Source organism: Cheilinus undulatus, linkage group 14, assembly GCF_018320785.1.
Source record: "Cheilinus undulatus linkage group 14, ASM1832078v1, whole genome shotgun sequence".
Taxonomy (NCBI): Eukaryota; Metazoa; Chordata; class Actinopteri; order Labriformes; family Labridae; genus Cheilinus; species Cheilinus undulatus.
This window is the reverse complement of record NC_054878.1, coordinates 38,474,581-38,494,417: the sequence shown is the minus strand read 5'-3', so window position 1 is coordinate 38,494,417 and position 19,837 is coordinate 38,474,581. Positions and strand designations below refer to the sequence as shown.

Below are 19,837 nucleotides of genomic sequence, written 5' to 3'. Positions count from 1 at the left end.
GTTCCCTGTGCTTGGGCATGCTTGTAATGGAGGGGTGTTTGTTATAAGTTTTATAAATTATTAAGAAAACTAATAAACAGAAAGAAAAGAAAACGAGACCTCATGTGTTGAAGCACTAAGCCTTCAAAAGCTTTGAAAATCTGAACTACATACACAGTTTTTTGGGGGTGAAAAGGCTTACAATCAACCATAAAAGAAGATTTCCAAGACATAACTTCTAGTCAACAAGAACAGTTTGAATCACTTCCTGTTCTACAGTAAAGCCTACATTTCCTTACACACTTCCACAAGACATGTGAGCAACACTCTGACCAATGAAAAAGGCAGAAGAAAAAAATAATCAAATCACTTACAACCCGGACATGGCGGCTCTTTAAATGTAACCCGTCCTCCCTGGCTCTCTTCCTCTCTGGCATTTTCTTCATCCGTCTGTCTGTCTCTCTGTCACCTCCTCCTACACTTCTCTCCTACTCTCTCCTCTGTGTCTGCATCTCCTCGGACACACTCGCCCTCAAGTCCTCTTCACCCTCTGCTCTCATTGGCCAGCAGTGAAGTGTGTGATTTACTGGCTCCTTCAGCTAACAGATGTTTAGGTGAACTTCAGTGAGCGTCGGTGTAGAGTTATGTCTGGTAGCCCCGGGGGTTTAAGGGTGATGACGACAGACGCTCACACAAATCCAACAGAGTGTTTGCATGTGTGCCTGTGAGGTGTGTGCGTGCACTGAGGTCAAAGGTTAGGTAAGCCTCCGAGTTGACAAGGCAGCAAAATGTGTCAGGGTCACAACCTCACATGCACATACACGGACGTACACAGAGGAAAATACACATTACTGTGAAACACAGTTACACTGTGAGTTGGATGAGACAGTTAAGAGTTATGGAGAGGAAACTGAAGAGAAGCTGACATAATGTTGATGCACTAATTCTACAGTAGGAAAACAGTGACTAGTGAGACACACTGAGTCTGTTAAAAATCAGGCAAAGCCACACTTACTTACTTCACTGGCCACATGGGGAGAGAAGTTCTCAAAACCAGCTAACAGAGACAAACTGAAGTAGTACTGGCTTAAGAGTTAAAAAACGGCTACCTTTTTATACATCAGCTAGTCTCAAAGAGGTTTGCACACAGCCCTAAAAATGTCTGCCATTTAAATCTCCCTGAGTTAATTTTCACATGCTCCTGGTGGTGGAAATTTTCTCTCTTGGACTGGGGGTCTCAGGAGGCTAAACATGACATAAAAACCATGATGCAGACAGCTAAGATGGCAAACAAAGTGACAGAATGGCACTTTATTACATTTTTTGAGAGCATCCTGCTCTCACAGTGATGGTATACAAGGACAACGCTGCTTTTATGAATGTCTCATTTTGGTTTATTATCAAAATTGTCACTTTTAACCTTTCTCTTTAGCTATGTTGTTTTACTTTTTTATCCACAGCAAAGTGATTTTACCCATGGTTAAGCAAGTTTCGTAACTTTTCATTTTCTTCAAAAATAAGAGCAATATTTTATCTGAGTAGGAAAGCACTCTTAGCTTAAGACACCAGAAGTTACTTGAGAAAATCTCTCAGATTACGTGTCAACCTCACCGGCTACGTTCACACTACAGGCCTTAATGTTCAATTCTGATTTTTTCTGAGATCTGATTGTTTAGTTTGGCTGTTCACACTGCAGTCAACTTCTCAAAGATAAGATATGTATCCGATTTATAACCACATATGAAAGTGACCTGAATCTGATATCAAAAATTACTTAAGCTGTTCACACTGTCAGAAAAACAAACAGACATGAGTCACAAATGAGCTAAAAAATCTGATTTGGCTCACTTTGAACTGCAGTGTTAACGTAAATCAACATAATAAGCGTTATTAAGCATTACAAATATTTTTTCCTCATTATGTTGTACTAAAATAACAGTGGACTCAGCAACAATCAACGTGCAACTCCCTTTAGTCAAATAATTTCAGTGATCACAGCACAATAACTATTTAGCATCATAAAGCCTACAAAATAACCTCAGATTATTATTTGTATAAATTAATAACATTAACTTTTAACATGACTCATTTGTGTAATTTATGATAATAATCAGATGGCATGCTGCCTAAGTGAACAAAATCAGCTGGTCAGGATGACCAGAAGACATCATCTTTTCTCTCTGACGTGTTCATTTTATGAATATGTCAGATGGTAAAGGGACTTAATACTTGAATTTGCCTACAGGTAAATTAAACAGGGCACGGGAGTAGACATTTTGATTGGGCAGAACAGAGACATTCTGTACAAACACTCTGCATCTTTGTGTTGGGTTTAAGATATGTTACTTCCAAGGTTTTTACAGCGTAACAGCTGTGAAACCAACTGACCAGCAGGATCTTGGTTGGATAAGAGCTTACTGACCAACCAACCAACCAACCAACCAACCAACAGGAAAGTGTCATTCCACTCGCATAACAGTGTTAAACACTGTGTTTCACAGAACAAGCAATTGAAGCTATCCCCTAACTTTAAGTCATGGTTTAGACCACACTAGTTTAACAGTGTAAATAATAAATCTAAAAGTAAACAAAATACATCTCTTTGCAATTTTTAAATATCATGAACTGGAGATAACTTCTTCACATTGTCAATATTGAAAATATGATCAATTGCAATTGACTATTATAATTCAGCCATTAACTGTGATCTAGAGGAATAACCAGCCCTTGTATTGAATTATCAAAAAATGAATCATTTGGCCGTCATGGTGATGAACATATTTGCAGTATCAACAAAAAAGTAAAAAGAGCATTGTAGAGTAGAAAGCAATGTCATTATGTTCATGAAGGTCACTTCATACAAATATTATCAACCTGCTGCTAGCTTGCAGTGAATTATCCTGAATATTATCTGCTGTGTTAAAAGAATGGCTCACCTCAAGGATTTGCCAAAGTTTCACTCAGAGGCTTAGAGGGAAAAGTCTGGATAAAATTGGGGTCAAAAACACATGGACATTTTCAGGAGCATCATGCATGTGAAAGGATATTTATCAAAGTTGGCATGGGATAAAAAAAAAAAAAAAAAACAATCTCAAACTAACAAAGCCTCTAAAAAATTGTTTTGTGTCCAAATATTAAATAATGGGCCAATTTTTACTCTCATTTGGTAAAATGTTGCTCTTCACAGATACCCAGGAAAAAAATGAGTTCTTCAGCCACAAAATGTTGGCAAAACCTCAAAAATTCCCTTCTCTGTGTGCTTCATTGTTTATAGTCCAATTAGCAACTTGAGAACCAACTGTGTGTTCAGATAAAGAGTGAATTGAAATTTGCCCCCTCTGGATATGTTTGCAAAACAAACGCTGTCATTTCTTGGTTCATTACATTCCCTGGAAAAGCCTCCATTCATGTGTTCGTGGTGAGTCAAAGATCAACTGCAAACACCAAGTCACACTGAGGTTTCACTCTGCCTTCACAGGGTGGTATGAAAGAACCACGAGCTGATGCAAATATGCAGATTTTCTATTATTTCATACAGTATGCCTGTCATCACTGATCAGATCTTTAAATGAACATTTCCAAAGTTATATGCCTGGCTTCTCATTCTTTACATTATAAAATGGGTTGGGGTAAAGCCAAGGCCATGGCCACATTTGAACACAGTGTGTCTAATCAAATCAGCAGAAAGTGAGGTCAAAGTAGTGTTTATTTCTAAAGTAAGAAATAAAGTACAGCCTCTAATATGTGCTCTACACTTAACCTCACTCAGAATTTATTTTTCTGGCTGTAACTTTAGACATGATGTGAAAAGAAGCCAGGTTTTTCTGTTCATCTAAAATGGAGAGCTCTTAGCAGAGTTACCAGGTTTCCCTCAGACTGCAGTGAGATGTGATACTGATGGGGGTGTGAACAGCTGGCTGCACTTCAACTCACTGACAGAGGAAGCAAACACACACTCACACATGGACACATGCACACAGGCAGAAACCTGGAACTGGTTAACCTCTGTCACCATCCCTGATTTCACCTCAATCTCACTCTCTCTCTGCACTGACACACACACACAGACATCATCACTGACATCACAGTTCATTATCTTTTCCCTTTCTTGGCTAGATTTTTTTGGACTGCTTGCATTATTTTATCACTAACTCTCTTTACTGTAACTGCTCTTAGTATGACTTTTAGTAAGTTTTCTGCAGCATTTCTTGCTTTCAGTCCTTCCCTATGCTCATTTCCTTTGCTCTAAATGCATGCAAATTTTCCAAACTCCTATGGCCCTTCAACATAAGGAACTTTGTTGTGGTGCTCAACTTTTACACAACTACACTATAGGGGTGTAAATCACCAGTTTCAGCATGATGCGACATGAAGTGATGTGATACAATTTGAATCTTTGGACAACAATATTTACAATACCACAAAATAAGCCACAATTCTTATTATTTTGCATGGATTTGAGTATGTTACAATATAACAATGTCATTTAGCAGACCAGTTTGTCCAAAGCGACACACATCTGATAGGTAGACAGGTGTTCCAGGATTTAAGAACCTTGCCCACGGGTCCAAACTGGATATTGGTCATGCACTGACTGACTGGGATTTGAACTATTAATCTCCCATACCAAAGTCAGCGATGTGACCCACTAAGCTATCCAGTATTATGTGCCGTGAGATTTTGACATGATAAAAGGTGTGCCTAAGGCAAAAAAAGGTTTGAAAACCAATGCTCTACAGCAGGGATGTCCGAACTATGACCAAATGCAGCCCACAGTTCAATTTTGATTGGCCAGCAGCAAATTATAGAAATAAAATGAAATTATGAAAAACATTTGAACATGGAGCTTGTGCTCAACTGTATTGTCCTTCACAGTTTCAGCAAGAGACAGTGCTGCATGCTAATTCTGCAAACAAACATCTCAGCAAGACAAATTTATTGATGTGTTTTTGAGACTAAACTAAGACAACACTGTACAAAGTAAAAATATTGACAATCAAAATAATAAACTGTTGTTTCCCAACTCCCTGATGAATTTTGGCAGCAAACAGCAGTACCTGTAATATCCCAGGGGCTGAGCCAGTGGCAGCTAAGACCAAACAGGGCCCTCTGAAATCTGATTGGCATCCCCAAAACCTGGAATTGCTTATCTACTTGACTTGTTAGCCAATAAATTGAGCTTTCAGTTCAGGCAGGCTCCGGACTCAAGCTCTGCCCCGATCAGCTGATCTAATGCAAGTCCTAATCAGCTGACGGCCAGCTGATGTGTCCTAAGCATGCTATTGTCCAATCGCTCGCATGCTGCATTATTTAAACTGCTCTTGCCTGGCCAGGCTCTGCCTCTCTCTCTGCAAGCTGCTCTTGCAACCCTTCTCCACCCTAGCTCCTCCTTTAGTCTGCTTCTGACTTAATCAATGTCATATTCCTCCTCTTGTGGACATCAAAGTGGCCCTAAAATCCTTTAATATTTCTGTATGTGGCCCTCAGTGGAAAAAGTTTGGATACCTCTGCACTACAGCAATATGTACTTTTTCTGCAACATTTCATAAGATCTTTATGCCTTTTTCCTACCTTAAAATGTCTTTTGACCAAGTTTAATCACATGTAGTGTTGAATAGTTATTTATGTTCTATCAGCCCTTCATACTTCTCATAATAATGTGGCATATAGCTTTGTTCATGTTCACGGATTTTTAAAAAAAATTGCTGAAGTAGTTGGATAAAAAGGTGAGGGGCTCGCTGGTGTAGTCTGTGTTGCAAATATGTCCAAACAGTCATGAAAGAAGTAGATATCATCTACATACTGTTAATCTCACCTGCAAGCTTTAGCAACTTCTGAGATTAAGTGAATGAAGAAGTTAATGCTAGCTTGTTTGAAAGTTCAGGATGTCGCACAGCTGGGTGGAAATTGTCAACAGGCATGCGGGAGGAATTTCATAACAGAAGCTTAAATAATAGTTTAACCAGTATACGTATCAATACACATAAATGGATCATTTAACTCCTTACTACACTGCAGAGTGACATGTTGCACCTTTAATCCACTAAATTTATTTGGCAAGTGTTTTTTTGACTTTTCAAAGCAAAAAAGAAGCCAGCAATATGAAATGTATCACAAAAGGTCACACAAGTGATTCAAAATCTTGTATTTCATTTAAAATGTTACAAAAGTAATGTCTAGTTGAAGCCAATCACTGTGTTTCTGATGTCTATAGATCACAAGAAGCTCTATGAAAGTGTGATTTTCTTACACATTTTTCTATAAAATTTGAAATGTCAATCAACTATTAACTCTCAATTTTATGCTAATTTGCTCTTCATAAAAATCTAGCTCTTTGCATGAAGTTTTGGCAAGACTTCAAGAATTCCTCCTCTCTGTGTTTCATCATTTAGTGCCATTAACAATCTGAGAAGCAACAGTGTGTTCAGATCAAGAGGGAAATTAAAACTGCCCCTCTTCAGATATGTTTGCAAAACAAACCTTAACATTTCTGGGCTCATTAAATCCTCTGAATTAGCCTCCTTTCATGTGTCTCTGGTGAGTCTCAGATTAACTTTAAATAGTAAGTTATACCGAGGCTTAACTCTGATTCACCTCTGTGTTAAGAATCCAAAAAGATCAGATTTTCTCTCTTGTAATTAATGGGTGTTAGGTTTGTAAAAATCATCAGAACATCAATCTAAGGGATCATAATAATGTTTCCATTAAAAACCTAAAAAAAAACAATGTCAAATTGCAGCTATTTATCATTATACAGGAATACAAAGTGTTAGGAGTTGTATGAAACTGACGTCTCAATTTTGCACCTCCTTTCATTCCTTTATTAGTTTGTTTGTGCTCCTATTTGCTTCTATGTTTGATTTAACCTTCAGTGTTAAGCTAGCTACACCCTTTATTTCCATTTTTTTGTCCAAACTGATGTACAGTTTAAAAAAAAACCTTGTAGTCTCAGTTTCTCTCACTGAACTTGAGTAAAAGTCACACCAGTAGCTGCTTCAGAGAGGAAAAGAGTCAGTAGGCGAGAGGACAGTCTTAACAGGAAGTTGCAAATGCTTAAAAAAATGCACACATTTAAGGCCCACTGCTTATGAAAACTCAAGACTGCTTTCCTTTTTTGTTCTTTCAGAGAGATAATTGAGGTTTGTGTCCATCAAACGGTGTGCACCAGAATGAGTTCAAACAAGAGAAAAAAGCTGCAGGAAGGCAACGTTGTCTCCTGCTCAGTCGGCCCCTCTTTCTCACACACTCCTGCTCCACTTCACACACTCTCACATCTCTGTGTGTTGCAGCCAGCGCCGTCTGTCAATCATCCTGAATGACTTTCTCTCTTCCTCTCATGACCACACACACATCCTGTCTCACAGTCACTTGCTCTTTCATTTTTTTGCTCCCCACATGCACTAACTTTCTTACATCTGCAGACATTTCACACATTTATTGTGAATAAACAGTACGGCAGTACAGAGCGTTAAGTAGTTTGTTTTAGTGTGTTTTCTTTATTACTTTACATGTCCATACAAGTGTTGTAAATGTTTTGTCTAATTATGCTTGGAGAATTGGATTATATTCTATTTTAGCATGCTGGGGTGACTAGAAAGGGGGTAAACACATTATCACACTTAACTTTGTATGTTTAGACTGTTAGTTGCATCCGTTGCCTCCCTAGTTTGCAACACACATTAAAGCCACATGGGAGTCTCCATCAAAAACACTAACCCTCTCCACCATAATAAAACACAAAACCAGGCTCTACCAGCCTTGGATGACAGAAGAGCAAGAGACACAGTTACTGATGCTTGGCTAATAAAAAGGAAGCATATTGTTTCAGACCAGACAGCCACTGAAGGCCAAGGAGATCGCTCCAAATATCAGGAGAAAAATCCTGTGCAGGGAAATTTCTAAACACAAACGAGCAACAGGTAAAAACTTTGAAAGATTTGAAGAGCTGAAGTGATAAGATAAGTTAAGTCATAATTCTCAGTGAGTTTATCACTACTCACAGCAACCAATTTGAGAATAGAGAAGGCAAGGGTTCTTTCAAGATAGGTCATTTTGCTTTTAAGGGATACATTTCTGAAGTACTAAGAAGTTTTTCAAAGAAATGTTGACTTCTTTCTGGGCCACAGAAATGTCAAAATCAGCCTTTAAGATTTGCTTTAATTAAATGTTAGCTTTCACAACTTAAAGAAACATCCAAGAGAATATGACCTTGTAAGCCTTTATTGCAGCCACAGATTTGGTTTCATGGTGGCTTTAGAAAGCTAAGAGTGATAGCTGCTAAATGAAACAGGTCAAAAATGATTACTTTCAGTCATACACAGGAAAATGCCAAAACTTAACCCCATAGCAGAGTTGTCTACTTGAGTAAACACCAAAAAGGAAAGAAAAGGTGGATGACTGTTTGCACAGCATGATCAGAGCAGATGGAAAAAATTTGAAACCGTGGTAAGTGCTTTTAGAAAACGGGGAAAAGTGGGTTTTGTGCAAAAATCATAAAAGTCTTGGGGTGCTGACAGCTTGGAGCTGTAATTCCTAAAATGTGTGCAGGGGCACACTGGTGTGCCTTGAGGCTAGTTTGAGTGTGCTGTGGGAATTTGTACCAACATACACTATCATCACGACAATATAAAAACTAAAGACACTGTAAAACATGTTAGAGAAGTTATTTTGCATGAATATGAACATGGTGTGTCTTGAGATTCTGGTTTGATCTTAGGTGTGCCTTGGGCAAAAAGCGACTAGAACAGACTTAGCAGAGGTTGCACCTTGAATAAGCCTTGGCTTAAAGTTCTCTAGGTGGACGATCAGTAACCAAGTCTGGCCTATGTTTACTTTTTGCATGTCATTCCTTCACTGTCTCCTGGATTTCCACTATGTCCTGTCCTATCTGATAAAGGCTAAAAGCCCAAAAATGAATACAAAAAAGAAAAATCGAAAGTCAGGAAGCTTATATGACATGGGGAAAAAATAAAAAAGAAACCTTTCTTTAAAATGCAAAATGTATGCCTTAGCATGTCAGAGTCAACCAAAAAGCAAAATTCTTTAGAAACAAAAACTGTGCATGACAAGGATTGCAGTCCCTGAAGGGCAAAGCTCCATTTTCACTTTCAATGTCACTTCTCTGTTGAGTGTTGAGTCATTGCGAAAGCAAATTAAATTGAAGAGCCCATGCAGCTCTTCTTTCAGCACTAAAATGTGTGTTTATTTAGAGAAGTCCACTCCTCTCCAGTGTAAACAAATAAAGTTTACAGACTAAAGAAAGGCTGCAAGACTGCAAAAATAAGACTGTGCAACCATTGCTGAGAAATAAATAAATAAATATAATTATATTTCAGTGGTTTGCTTCCTTTCTTCAAGTATTTACTGTTTTACTAAAACAGAAAAAAAACATGTGTAATGTAATCAGTGTAGGTTTTCATGAAGCTTACACCAACTAAACTGAAACACTTCTTATCTTTGAAATCTTTTAAATAGTCCCTGAAACAAATCTCTGAAAATGTGAAATGTTTAGTTACATGTTATGGCATACTTAGTATTTAATAAATAAAATATATGTTTTCACTCTGCAGTTTCTCTGTAGGCTTTATCAGTGATATCCAACAGTATGAAAATAAAAACAAATTTAAGAATCTCCTCATAGTATCATAAACAAATTCAAATCAGTGGATTAACCAATGAAACAGATTTGTCAGGGCATCTATTCAGACATTTTCTAAACATTTAGTTATCTGGTATCGGCTGTGAGCAAAGGCGGAACCAGTGGGTGGCTTGTAGGGCTTACGCCTAGAGTTTTTTCTCAAAAGCCCTGAGACTCCCAGGCTGGTAAAAAGTATGTTGCTGCTAAGTGTTGCGATAGAAAAGTGCAAAAAGAAATAGATCATAATAAACAAATGGGCCCTGCTGATCACCCTACTGGAATGTCATTCTTGTCGCTAAACTGAAAAAACAACTTCTTTATATTTACTTCTAAGAGCTTAACCACAAACGCTGCAGGAAAAAATACTTTCAACATTGTGTTAGAAATTAACTTTATTCTGCATCTTTACAAATAATTATGTATCTGACACCACACTTTTTGATTTTTTATGTTCTGTAAACCAAATGCTCTAATTGTAAATTTTCAAGCTAAATTCCTACTCTGACATTTTAATTTAACTTTGAAAAGTCAACATCAAACCGTTTATATCAGTTAGAACGCAGAATTAAAAATCATTGATCTTAAACATGTTGTATTATGACTTTAGAATGACATGCCCAAATGATTTGTTGGCATATCAAATCTAAATTTGTATTTAAAAAAGCCTGAAAACAGTGGATACAACTGCCTTATAAGAAAAACACTTCATGACCATCCTGAGTTTGGGCAAAGCCCCCAATATTTAAATATTTAACACTTGTGGCTCTGCACCTGCTGTGATCAGAAGTTCTACACGAGCGCCACATTAGAAAACTAGAAAAGCACCGCCATTAGCCCTATCTCCCAATAGTAAAGAATCCTTTAAAAAATTCCTGGATCCGTCCCCATGTGCCCCCCACCAAGGCATTCACTGATTACTTCCTCCCCAATGGGGTGGACACGTGGTGGGGCAAAGCATTGGCTTCGCTAAGGGTGGACTGTCATGGTGTAAGCATTGCCTGCTGGCGCCAACAGATGCACTGACAGCCTCACCCATGGTCTCACTGGACAACTGGAAGTCATGGCAGAGGGTGAATATTCCTCTATCCCTCCCAGCATTGTGAGTATTCTTGCTACAATTCGCTGTCTTTCTCCCTGTTCGTCTCCTCGACCGGGCGTGCTTCTTTCAAACTCTATAAACTCCAAAACTTTGAATAGAAACACACCCAAAATGCTGCTGGGATTGAAGTTATTCATATCCGCTATCTCCTGGTGTAAAGTGGTGACAGCACAGACCTCCACCATTAGCCCTATCTCCCAATGGTACAGAATCCTTAAAAAAATTCCTGGATTCAGATGGTGATCTGGATCAGTCCCAAAATCTAATACGTTCTTCCTTATGCCATTTCTGACATTTCCTGAAAATTTCATCAAAATCTGTCCATAACTTTTTGAGTTATGTTGCTAACAAACAAACTAACAAATAATTTAAAAAATAAACTATCTAACTAACAAACCCACCCGATCACATAACCTCCTTAGTGGAGGTAAAAACATCCACCATGACTTCTACAGGACAGGTTTGGTCATAGATGGACCTTAGTCATCTTAGTAATGACAATACAAATCTTGGTATGGTGGTAAATTGGTTTGTTAGGCATTGAAAATGATCAAGGCATATCATTTAAACATAAATATACTGAGAATACTGACATTAAGTTTAGTTTTGTACTTGCTAAATTTAGCTGTAGTTTATTTAATCATCAAGTTGCAGTGTGCAATAACATTGATTATTCATACATAGGAAATGAAAAAATATTGTTGCACCAGATTTAACAATATTTAGCGAGTTGCTAGTTTCCATTTGTAGACCCAGACTTTCACCTAATTATTATCTTGCTGGCAATTCCATTTTAAAGTATTAACAGTGTTCACTAAACTCCATATAGGAGTGTTGAAAGCTGAATGTGCTTTGTTTAAGTGATATAATGTGTCCTCATGCCCTGTAATCCGATAAAGACTTTTTGAAACAATATTTCCCCTCACGGCTGGCAGAGAAAACTTTAATAACATTTAAGAGCTTTTTACTTTTTGCCTCTTAAAGGCCTGTAGATAGCCTGACTGTGTTGATTGATTCAGTCAGCAAATAGATTTGGTTATTAGTGAATGGAATATTTTTGACGCATACATGCTTGATATCTTGGCAATCTTGGAGGAGTAAGGTATGTGAGCAGCATTGACTCAAACTGCCTTTAAGTCACCTTTTAAATAGAAAAATCATCTTCAGTAGTTAAATTTTATAACTTCTTTGGGATTTTATTTGAGTAAAATGAACATGAAAGAAAAGAAAAACAGCATGAAAGTCAAAAAAGCCCTGACAAATAATAAAATCTTATAGCTAAGAAATTTTATATCCATAGCGTATCACCTGCTGCTTTGCACAGCGCACTTAAAGATGCAGTAAAAACTGATTCCCTTCTCACAAGGCTTTCCCCATTTTTGATGTTTCAGTTCAACACAGAGAAAAAACACAACTGACTTCAGTTCAGATGCTTTTCAACACAAAGCATCCCTAAACAAATACGTTTTCAAAAGTACTTTCTGATGATATAACAATGTGAAGAATGCATTTCATCCTCATCAAACTGGCCCTGTTTATTCCGTCTGAGGCATTAACTTGAGGTGTTTAATTCTGACAGGGCTCCAGCAAAAAATAAAAGCCTTCTCGATAATTAAGCTGAAAATTCACACAGACAGAGACTTGTTTCTCTCCCACCTCCATCTTCCAGCGGCTGAGCCATTCTTCTCTCTGTCTCCTGCTGATGTAATATGGATCTCCAGCCTGGAAAGTCACTCTGGGGACCGGCCTCCTCCGCAGCCTCCCTGTCTCACCCTGCATGCATATACACACACAAAAAGCTTATTACATACCAACTTTAAATGTGCTGTAATTCTGAGAATGATTTGTCTGTTGGTTGTAAAAAAAAATCTGTTACTTGGTTTCTCACCTCTCTGGGGGAGTCACAGTTTCTGTCGTCTGGCTCGTCTGCAGGAGGAGAAAAGTTACAGGAAATGGCCCATTTGTACAGACTTAACTGGGGTTTTAATGAGGAAGTAAAGTCATGGTTTTCATCACTTTGCCTGTGCTTTCATATAGTTAAAGTGCAGTAAAGCACTGCAATCTGGAAGTCATTTGAATTTTAAAATTGCAGGTAGGGTAACACAGGTACTCTTTAAGAATTATAAAAGAATGATTATCATACCCCTCATACTCTTAAAGCCCTTGTGAGGAGTTTTAAAGTCCCTGTAAAGTGGTGAAAAAATTTGATGCTAAGGTTTGTTGTATGACAGGCCATTGTGTTATGAACCACCAGGCCAAATTTAAGTCATGGAAAGTTTATCAAGTTAAGCTTCAAAATCATGAAAAATGTGGCAGTAATGTCTGCTGTAGGATACTGTGGGTGTGCTGGCTGATTGTGCCAAAGCCACGCCCACTCACAGTACAGCAATTCTCAAAAAAAAAAAAAAAAACTCATTTTGTATCTGACTCTTCAGGTATCTCATTTTCTGAGTTATGTAAAGTCTGTCTCTCTCCCATTTATGAGACATCTTTGTTAAGTTGCAGCTGAAAACACTTCATTTTCTGTTGCTCTTCAAAATAAGAGCTTTCAATGAGGAAAAGCATTGGAGGCTTTTATTGTGACAGACTTGGTGGGAATAGAATGTTGGATTTAAGAACATATGGTTTATGCGTTTAGCGGTGGTGGTAAAGGAGCATCAGATTTTGCTGTAAAAGCCATAACAAGCTCAGTAGCTTCTGCAGCACAAACACAATCCTGTAGTCCGCGATTAATGTTTTGGTCGGATGTGTGCAGGTGCCTTAAGTGAGATACGCTATGTGTGACGTAATCGTTTCAAGAAAGATGCGGATAGTCGTCCACACGGAGACGAAATGGTCGTTGTTTATGGATTTATGTGCTCTGGGACCTGTTTACAAAAAGTATCGTATACAGTCACCCCAAAACGCCGTTTCCGTGTGGATGAAACACTGATCCGACATAAAACTTTTGCGTATACACTTGAATTTGTTTCCGTGTGGACAGGGCCTAAAACACACCTTCGGCAGAAAGATGTCTGTTCCTGCTGCATCTGGTTCAAGTGAAAAATAGATAAGCACTCCAGATATTAGCCTGCCCCCTGACCTCTGGCCAGGACCCAACAGCCTGGATCTGTGCCAGAGCACAGAGACAGAAGTTACAGATTAAATTTACTGTTTTCTGGCACAAATCTCTCTCTTGTGATACCTTTAATGACCCACAGACCACTGTGGCTAAAAGATTTTGAAATTTACCCCACAGTGAACAAAAAAAAACAGCATATAGCTGGCTGTTAACTTTTGAAGAAGGTAGTAACATTAGCTAAACACAGACTGCACTGGGATGAACTGCTCTGAGATTTTATATTGTTGTATTGGTAGGGTAGTGTGTTAATTCCCCTAAACAGCTGGTGAAGTCATGGGCTAGTATATTTGCCCTGCCCAAATCAAACCAAGCCAGGAAAGAAGTGGAAAACTTTCTAATGGTCTAAATACAAAATTTAGTCACATAGATCTCAGTGTTTTCTTGTGTTTACAGCAGCCTTATTCAAACATATCTAGTGTGTTAAGACACAAAGTTTGGATTTTGTATTTACAGGGATCTTTAACTCTTTATGAAACAGACCAAGATTAACAAACATGCCTCTTTATGAAATATAAGAGACCATGGGTGACAAAACAGACTTTGTCCATACTGTATTTCAACATTATATGAAACATTTTATGGCCTCTTGTAACATTTTCCACAAAAAATACAGAAAATGATTGCTATATTCTGCTGTTTTGTCAGAAAAAACTTCCTATGCAAACACAGGACAGAATCATTGAAGTTAATTTGTATCTTTTCGTCCACATGGGGCACCAAAACTGTCACAACCCAAAAGTTCCTCACAAGAGCTTTAAAGCATCTTAAATGTCACATGCTTTGTTTTTTTTCTGTCAAATTAAATTACATCTATGCACTTTTAGATAAGGACAAAGTCATATGATTACATAATATGACTTTGTGTTAAATCTATACCCTTATTCTTCTCTGTATGCTCGAGTTTCCGACGCCCGCGCTTCTTGCGAGGGGAAGGGGAGGGTTCCGGCTCCTCGGGCGGGGTTGGGGGGGCGTTTGCACAGGGGTCAGAGGCCGCCATCTCCTGGGGAACAGACGGAGCAGAGTCTAGGTCTCAGAAAAAAAAAACGCTGCTGGCCCGTTTTTAGACTCATAAAAGGACTCCACAGACATAATAGCACACACAAGTACAGGTCTTACATTTTCACACACACACACACATAAAACTAGCATACACATAATCAAAGAGCTACTGCAATACACAAACATACCTATTTGTCTGCTCTTGTTAGTGCAATGCAGAGCAGGTACGTCCAGCAGAGTGTGTCTGCGTTGGATCAGAGTAATAAACACCCTCAGCTCCCATTAACACACACACAAACACATACACACACTAGGGAGATGAGAGGGAGATTACTGCTGATATTGTTAACAGAGTTTATGATTAATGAGAGCATGCTGGAGAGTCTTTTCTAGTTTAATTACCCCAACTCTTCATTAAATTATTTTCAAATTACACTAAAAATAACTCAGGAAAATAAAAAAAATAGGGGTATATGGTTTTGAAATATAAAAGGTATCAATTAGAGGTATTTAAGTGCACAATTTGTGGTGTACAGATTTGGTTACACACAAAAGTGTTCAACACTGTCTTAATTCAATGACTTTTCCATTTGCTCACTACCGCTAATGATGTTTAACTCCGATCATGTGTGTGTGTGCGCTCTGAAAGGTCAGCAGGATTTCCACGTATGCATGTCGTAAATGGGCGCACAGATTTTATAGATGGGCAGTTAAAATCTGCAGAGTAGGGGTGAATGTCGAGCTCAAAGAGGACGCTAATGCTAGCTAGCGCTAACAAGCCCACAAAGGCTGTAATGAGCAGGTGAGAAGGCCTGTAAAAGGGAAAGAACACAAAAGGTGACAAAAAGGGCTGCAGGGCAAACTTCACTACACCAGCACACTTAACATGCGGTACTTTAGCAGGAGCAAGGTTTGGTTGCATAGATGGATTTCAGGATGGTCAGTAAATATTAATGCCAAAATCATTCAATTAGGAGACACAAGATATGCATTCTGAGATAATGCGCATTTGCTCTTCTGTAAAATAATCATAAATGGCTATAAGGAAAACCGTAGAAAGCCTATGGATGTGCTTGGGTAGTCAACTAAATGGTTAAACATCAACTTATCACCCTCACTATCAGCACTGGAATAACTCATTACTGATGTTTATATATGCTGGCCCCCAATGCCTGTCAAATGTCATGCTCAAACTTCAATGCAGCCATCTGCAAATAACCAAGGCTGTAACTACAGACTTGCTAAGGCATCAGTTAGTGTGTCTGCTCTCCTCAGTTCTACTACCCAGTTATAAACAAGCAAAGTGAAAAACTAGCATGCCATTGGGTTTGGCAGTATTAATCTAGAAAATGGAGAAAAAGAGAGTTTACATATGTACTGGAGTAACATGTAACCACATTTCAAATAGGAATGTGGACCTTAACCTGGAAGGAGGACCAAAACCTGGCAGTGCTAGTGATGCCAACATTAGCAACATCGGGTGGCAGCAGACCATTCTGAATACACTGTGTTCAATTCTTCTTTTCTGATTGGTTTCTCAAGACTAATCATAAAGTCTGAATTAAATTTTTAATTTAACAAACTAGGAAAATGGTTGGCTGGGGATCATCTCTAATTCGTCAACTTTCATATGACGTCACAGACTCATGGAACCACCACCTGGTGGGCAAGAATGGTTTACTACTGCTGTAAAATGTAGAGGAGTTGATGTCTCAGTTACCACCTATATGTTTTAGCCAGTCTCATTTCTAGTTTTTGAATGGAAGAATTTTTTTGTTCAAGTGCATGCACCAATAAATGATGAGACAAGCACAGACATACTTTCTATTCTACATGATGTGAAAAACAAAACTCAAAGAGGAGCAATTGCAGATCAATGCTGTCTGACACTGCGCTGTTCATTTAGGGAAATGATACAACAGCACTGAACAGTTTTCTGTTAACCCTGCCGTCAAGTATTGTATTAACTTGGTCAAAATGTGACTACTTATAACCAACAATGCATTGCTAGAACACTGACTGAGAGCTGACAGTGACCTTAATACAATCATTAAGTAACAAAAACTCATTAATGTTAGTTAATAAGCACCCACCTATACTTTAAGATTAAATATCTATTTACCTCTCACTTCCTACATGGCTATATTTTCAACCACGCATTGAAAATACATAAATTGCCCATACTTTGATGGCTATGTAAGGGGAAGGATTCTCCACAGTTGTAGAGATACGGGTACATAAAAATTGCAGAAGTAAAGTTCTGACTTTTCTGGTTTTAGTGTCCCAGGTGAGGGTCCAAAGTGACAAAAACTTACAGTTTAAAGTTGCTTCTGCTGTTGTCAGGTGATGTAAGCATGCCAGTTTTTTTTAGAGACGGCATAAAATTCCCAGTGCTGCAGCTCCACATCGTGGTCAATGATAGCTGCTACTGTCCTGAGCTCTTTTTGCCCTCCAGGCCTTAGTGTGGTCATGTGACTGTAAGTTATGAATCTTTAAGCATAGTTAGCTACTTCAACAAAGTTCTCAAAGTCAATGGTTTACTAGCTTTAAGAGTCAACTGCGTTTTGTTTCTTCAGTGTAAAAATACTGTACATAAAAATATAATTCTTTAGCTCTGCATTTTACAATTTTTGTGCCATTTATGTATACAATGGCATGATTTGCTTGGGTCAGTGCTTTTGCAACTCAAAATGTTTGTTCAACCATAAATGGAAAATAGGCCAGTTTTACTACTGTAGGAGTGAATATATGTTGCATCTGTCTGCAGAGAAAGTGCACATATGAAAAGCAGCATGTTCATTTGATTTTGAGGCAAATGAAAGTAGTGGTTTGAAAGAAATATAAAACATATTTTTGTTTATAACATTTTATAGACTCCATTAATTGCAAGAAATGCAAAAGACAACATAAACTTAACAAACAAAGCAGTGAACTACTATCAACCACTTGTTTAAGTGGTTGAAGTCAGCGTAAAACTTGCTATGCAAAATAAAGCAGGTGCTTTAAAATAAAAGCAATAAATTAGCTCAAATGAATCTTAAGCTTTCATACAAAACAATAAAAAGCATGGTGTGAATAAAAAACAATGTACCGTAAAATTAAATTACATTGAGTGCACTAGTGTGCACCATCATGTGCCCCTAATGTGAACACATGGCCAAAACATTTATTGTTTCAACCTCAAAAGTTAAGTTAATCAGAGCTGCATTAAGCAATAAGTTTTAACATTAAATAATAAAAGAAACTGATTATTATATGAGTTTCTATCTTCTCCTACAGCTAACTTTTAAGCAAACAACTGACTACTTACACATTCAGCAGAAACAGAGGAATCTGGACTTGCAGTCATCTTTTTGGTCACATGTTGGACGTAAAATCCAATTCAGCCCTGGTTTGGTCGACCAACTTCAGAGAAAAATTATCGGATGTCTTTGGTTTGCTACTAGTTCGTCGTTCTTCAGCCACTTCGCCTCTCCGCCATTTTGCGCTAAACAGGAAGTGTATAAGCAGCATGTGTGAGCTGGTTTTACACTTCCTTTGAAGGTGCTTTTGTTGGGTTTCATTGAGGCCAGTGAAGTAAAGCTATGACTAAGACTAACATGAATTTTTAGGCTGCAGACTACACACTACTGGGAGTTATTTTACTCAGTTTTTAAAGATATTGCTTAATGCAGCTTTAAAGTGAGAGAATTCATCAAAAAGATTGGATTAAATAAATCCTCTATGCTGAAAATTAAGACATTTTCCAGCACAAATTGCACACAACAGCCATGATAATTATGCTTTACCTCTGCCATACAGAGAGAGTACCACCTACATGTTTACACAGGCTGTTGATGTTGTCTCTCACCTTTTTAAATAAAGCCTCACTGACCGAAACTTCCTCTTTTCTAAGCATTGAGCCTTGATGTTAATTTTTCAGGCAACGTGGAAAGTACCCAACTTCACTGACTTTAACCTGAGCTGTCTATAAAGCCTTACAAACAAACCCAGGGCAGTTTGTAGGTTAGATTTACATGAAATGATGACACCCATGGGGAGATGGAGAGGAGGACAGGATGTAGAGAACAATAAAACAATAGTGCCCAAAAATAATGGAGTATGCAGTCACAGCAGTCTAATAAAGCACATAAAAGCATGATGGCTTTATTTATAGATGAAGAAAACATGTACAGTCAAACTTTCAGCAAACAGAAATATAAAAGCAGCAAGAGCAGACTGGCAGAAATGTTTTATGGTGGTTTTGTTTCATGTGACAGCACTTTGCTTTAAATAAATATAAGTCATATAAAAAAATGAGAAATAAATGAGTTATTAATAGTTTAGAGATACTGAGTTAATTAGCTAACAATTCTCTATCAAATGATGATGGAAGTATTTACTAATATTTTACTATGCTTTTCTAATTCTTAATAGTGTGTCATTATTATTAAGCTATTTTGGCCTGAGTGGCTCCAGTTGCTAGATTTATTTTTTAAAGTATTAAAGCAAAGAAAATGAAAACAAATCAGTATTAAAATAACGTTGATTCTTTTAAGATGTGTCTAGTATACTCTGTTATAATAAAACAGGAGTTTTGCTATTAAAAGACTAAAAAGAATACATTTCTATTACACCCTCTAGGTGGAAAACCCCTACATTATCCACAGACAATGATACAGCAGGTAGCTGTGTGTTGGTTCAGAATAATAAAGAGCAGAGAGGGTTCAGGTTTTCATATATCTGTCAAAGACAGCTCTGGGTAAGAAAAGACCGTAGTATGGAAGACTTGGGTGACTAACTTTTTAGTACTGAGGCTCATGAGCCACTGGTCTGTGGTGGTAGAAGAGACAGTACTGTGATTTCATTACCATTGTCAGTGCTTAAAACCTGTTACAGTTAGTAAGTTATTAAGTGGTTGATAAGGTGGGTAGGGTTGAAATGTGAGTTTGGTAGATTTTCTTTATCAAAGACATCAGTAATAAGCACAAAGGCAGCACAGACATCAACTTCAGGACCTCTA

At 37.9% G+C, this 19,837-nt stretch overlaps 1 protein-coding gene across 14 annotated transcripts in view; it reads right to left on the bottom strand.

Annotated features, from left to right (window-relative positions):
- Window positions 1-19,837, bottom strand: part of LOC121521335 (DNA (cytosine-5)-methyltransferase 3A-like) — a 106,168-nt gene that overhangs the window by 51,736 nt on the left and 34,595 nt on the right. For 11 of the 14 annotated variants that reach the window (XM_041805256.1, XM_041805267.1, XM_041805265.1 and 8 more), the window contains 3 exons: window positions 14,713-14,836; window positions 12,604-12,641; window positions 12,372-12,488 (listed from right to left, as the gene is read on the bottom strand). The exons of 1 other annotated variant lie outside the window; for it this stretch is intronic. In XM_041805256.1, coding sequence (XP_041661190.1) covers window positions 12,372-12,488; window positions 12,604-12,641; window positions 14,713-14,836 — 279 coding nt within the window. Of the gene's footprint in view, window positions 1-12,371; window positions 12,489-12,603; window positions 12,642-14,712; window positions 14,837-15,023; window positions 15,165-18,145; window positions 18,307-19,837 lie in introns of those variants that run through there. 2 more of the 14 variants (XM_041805264.1, XM_041805266.1) reach the window with 2 other exon arrangements.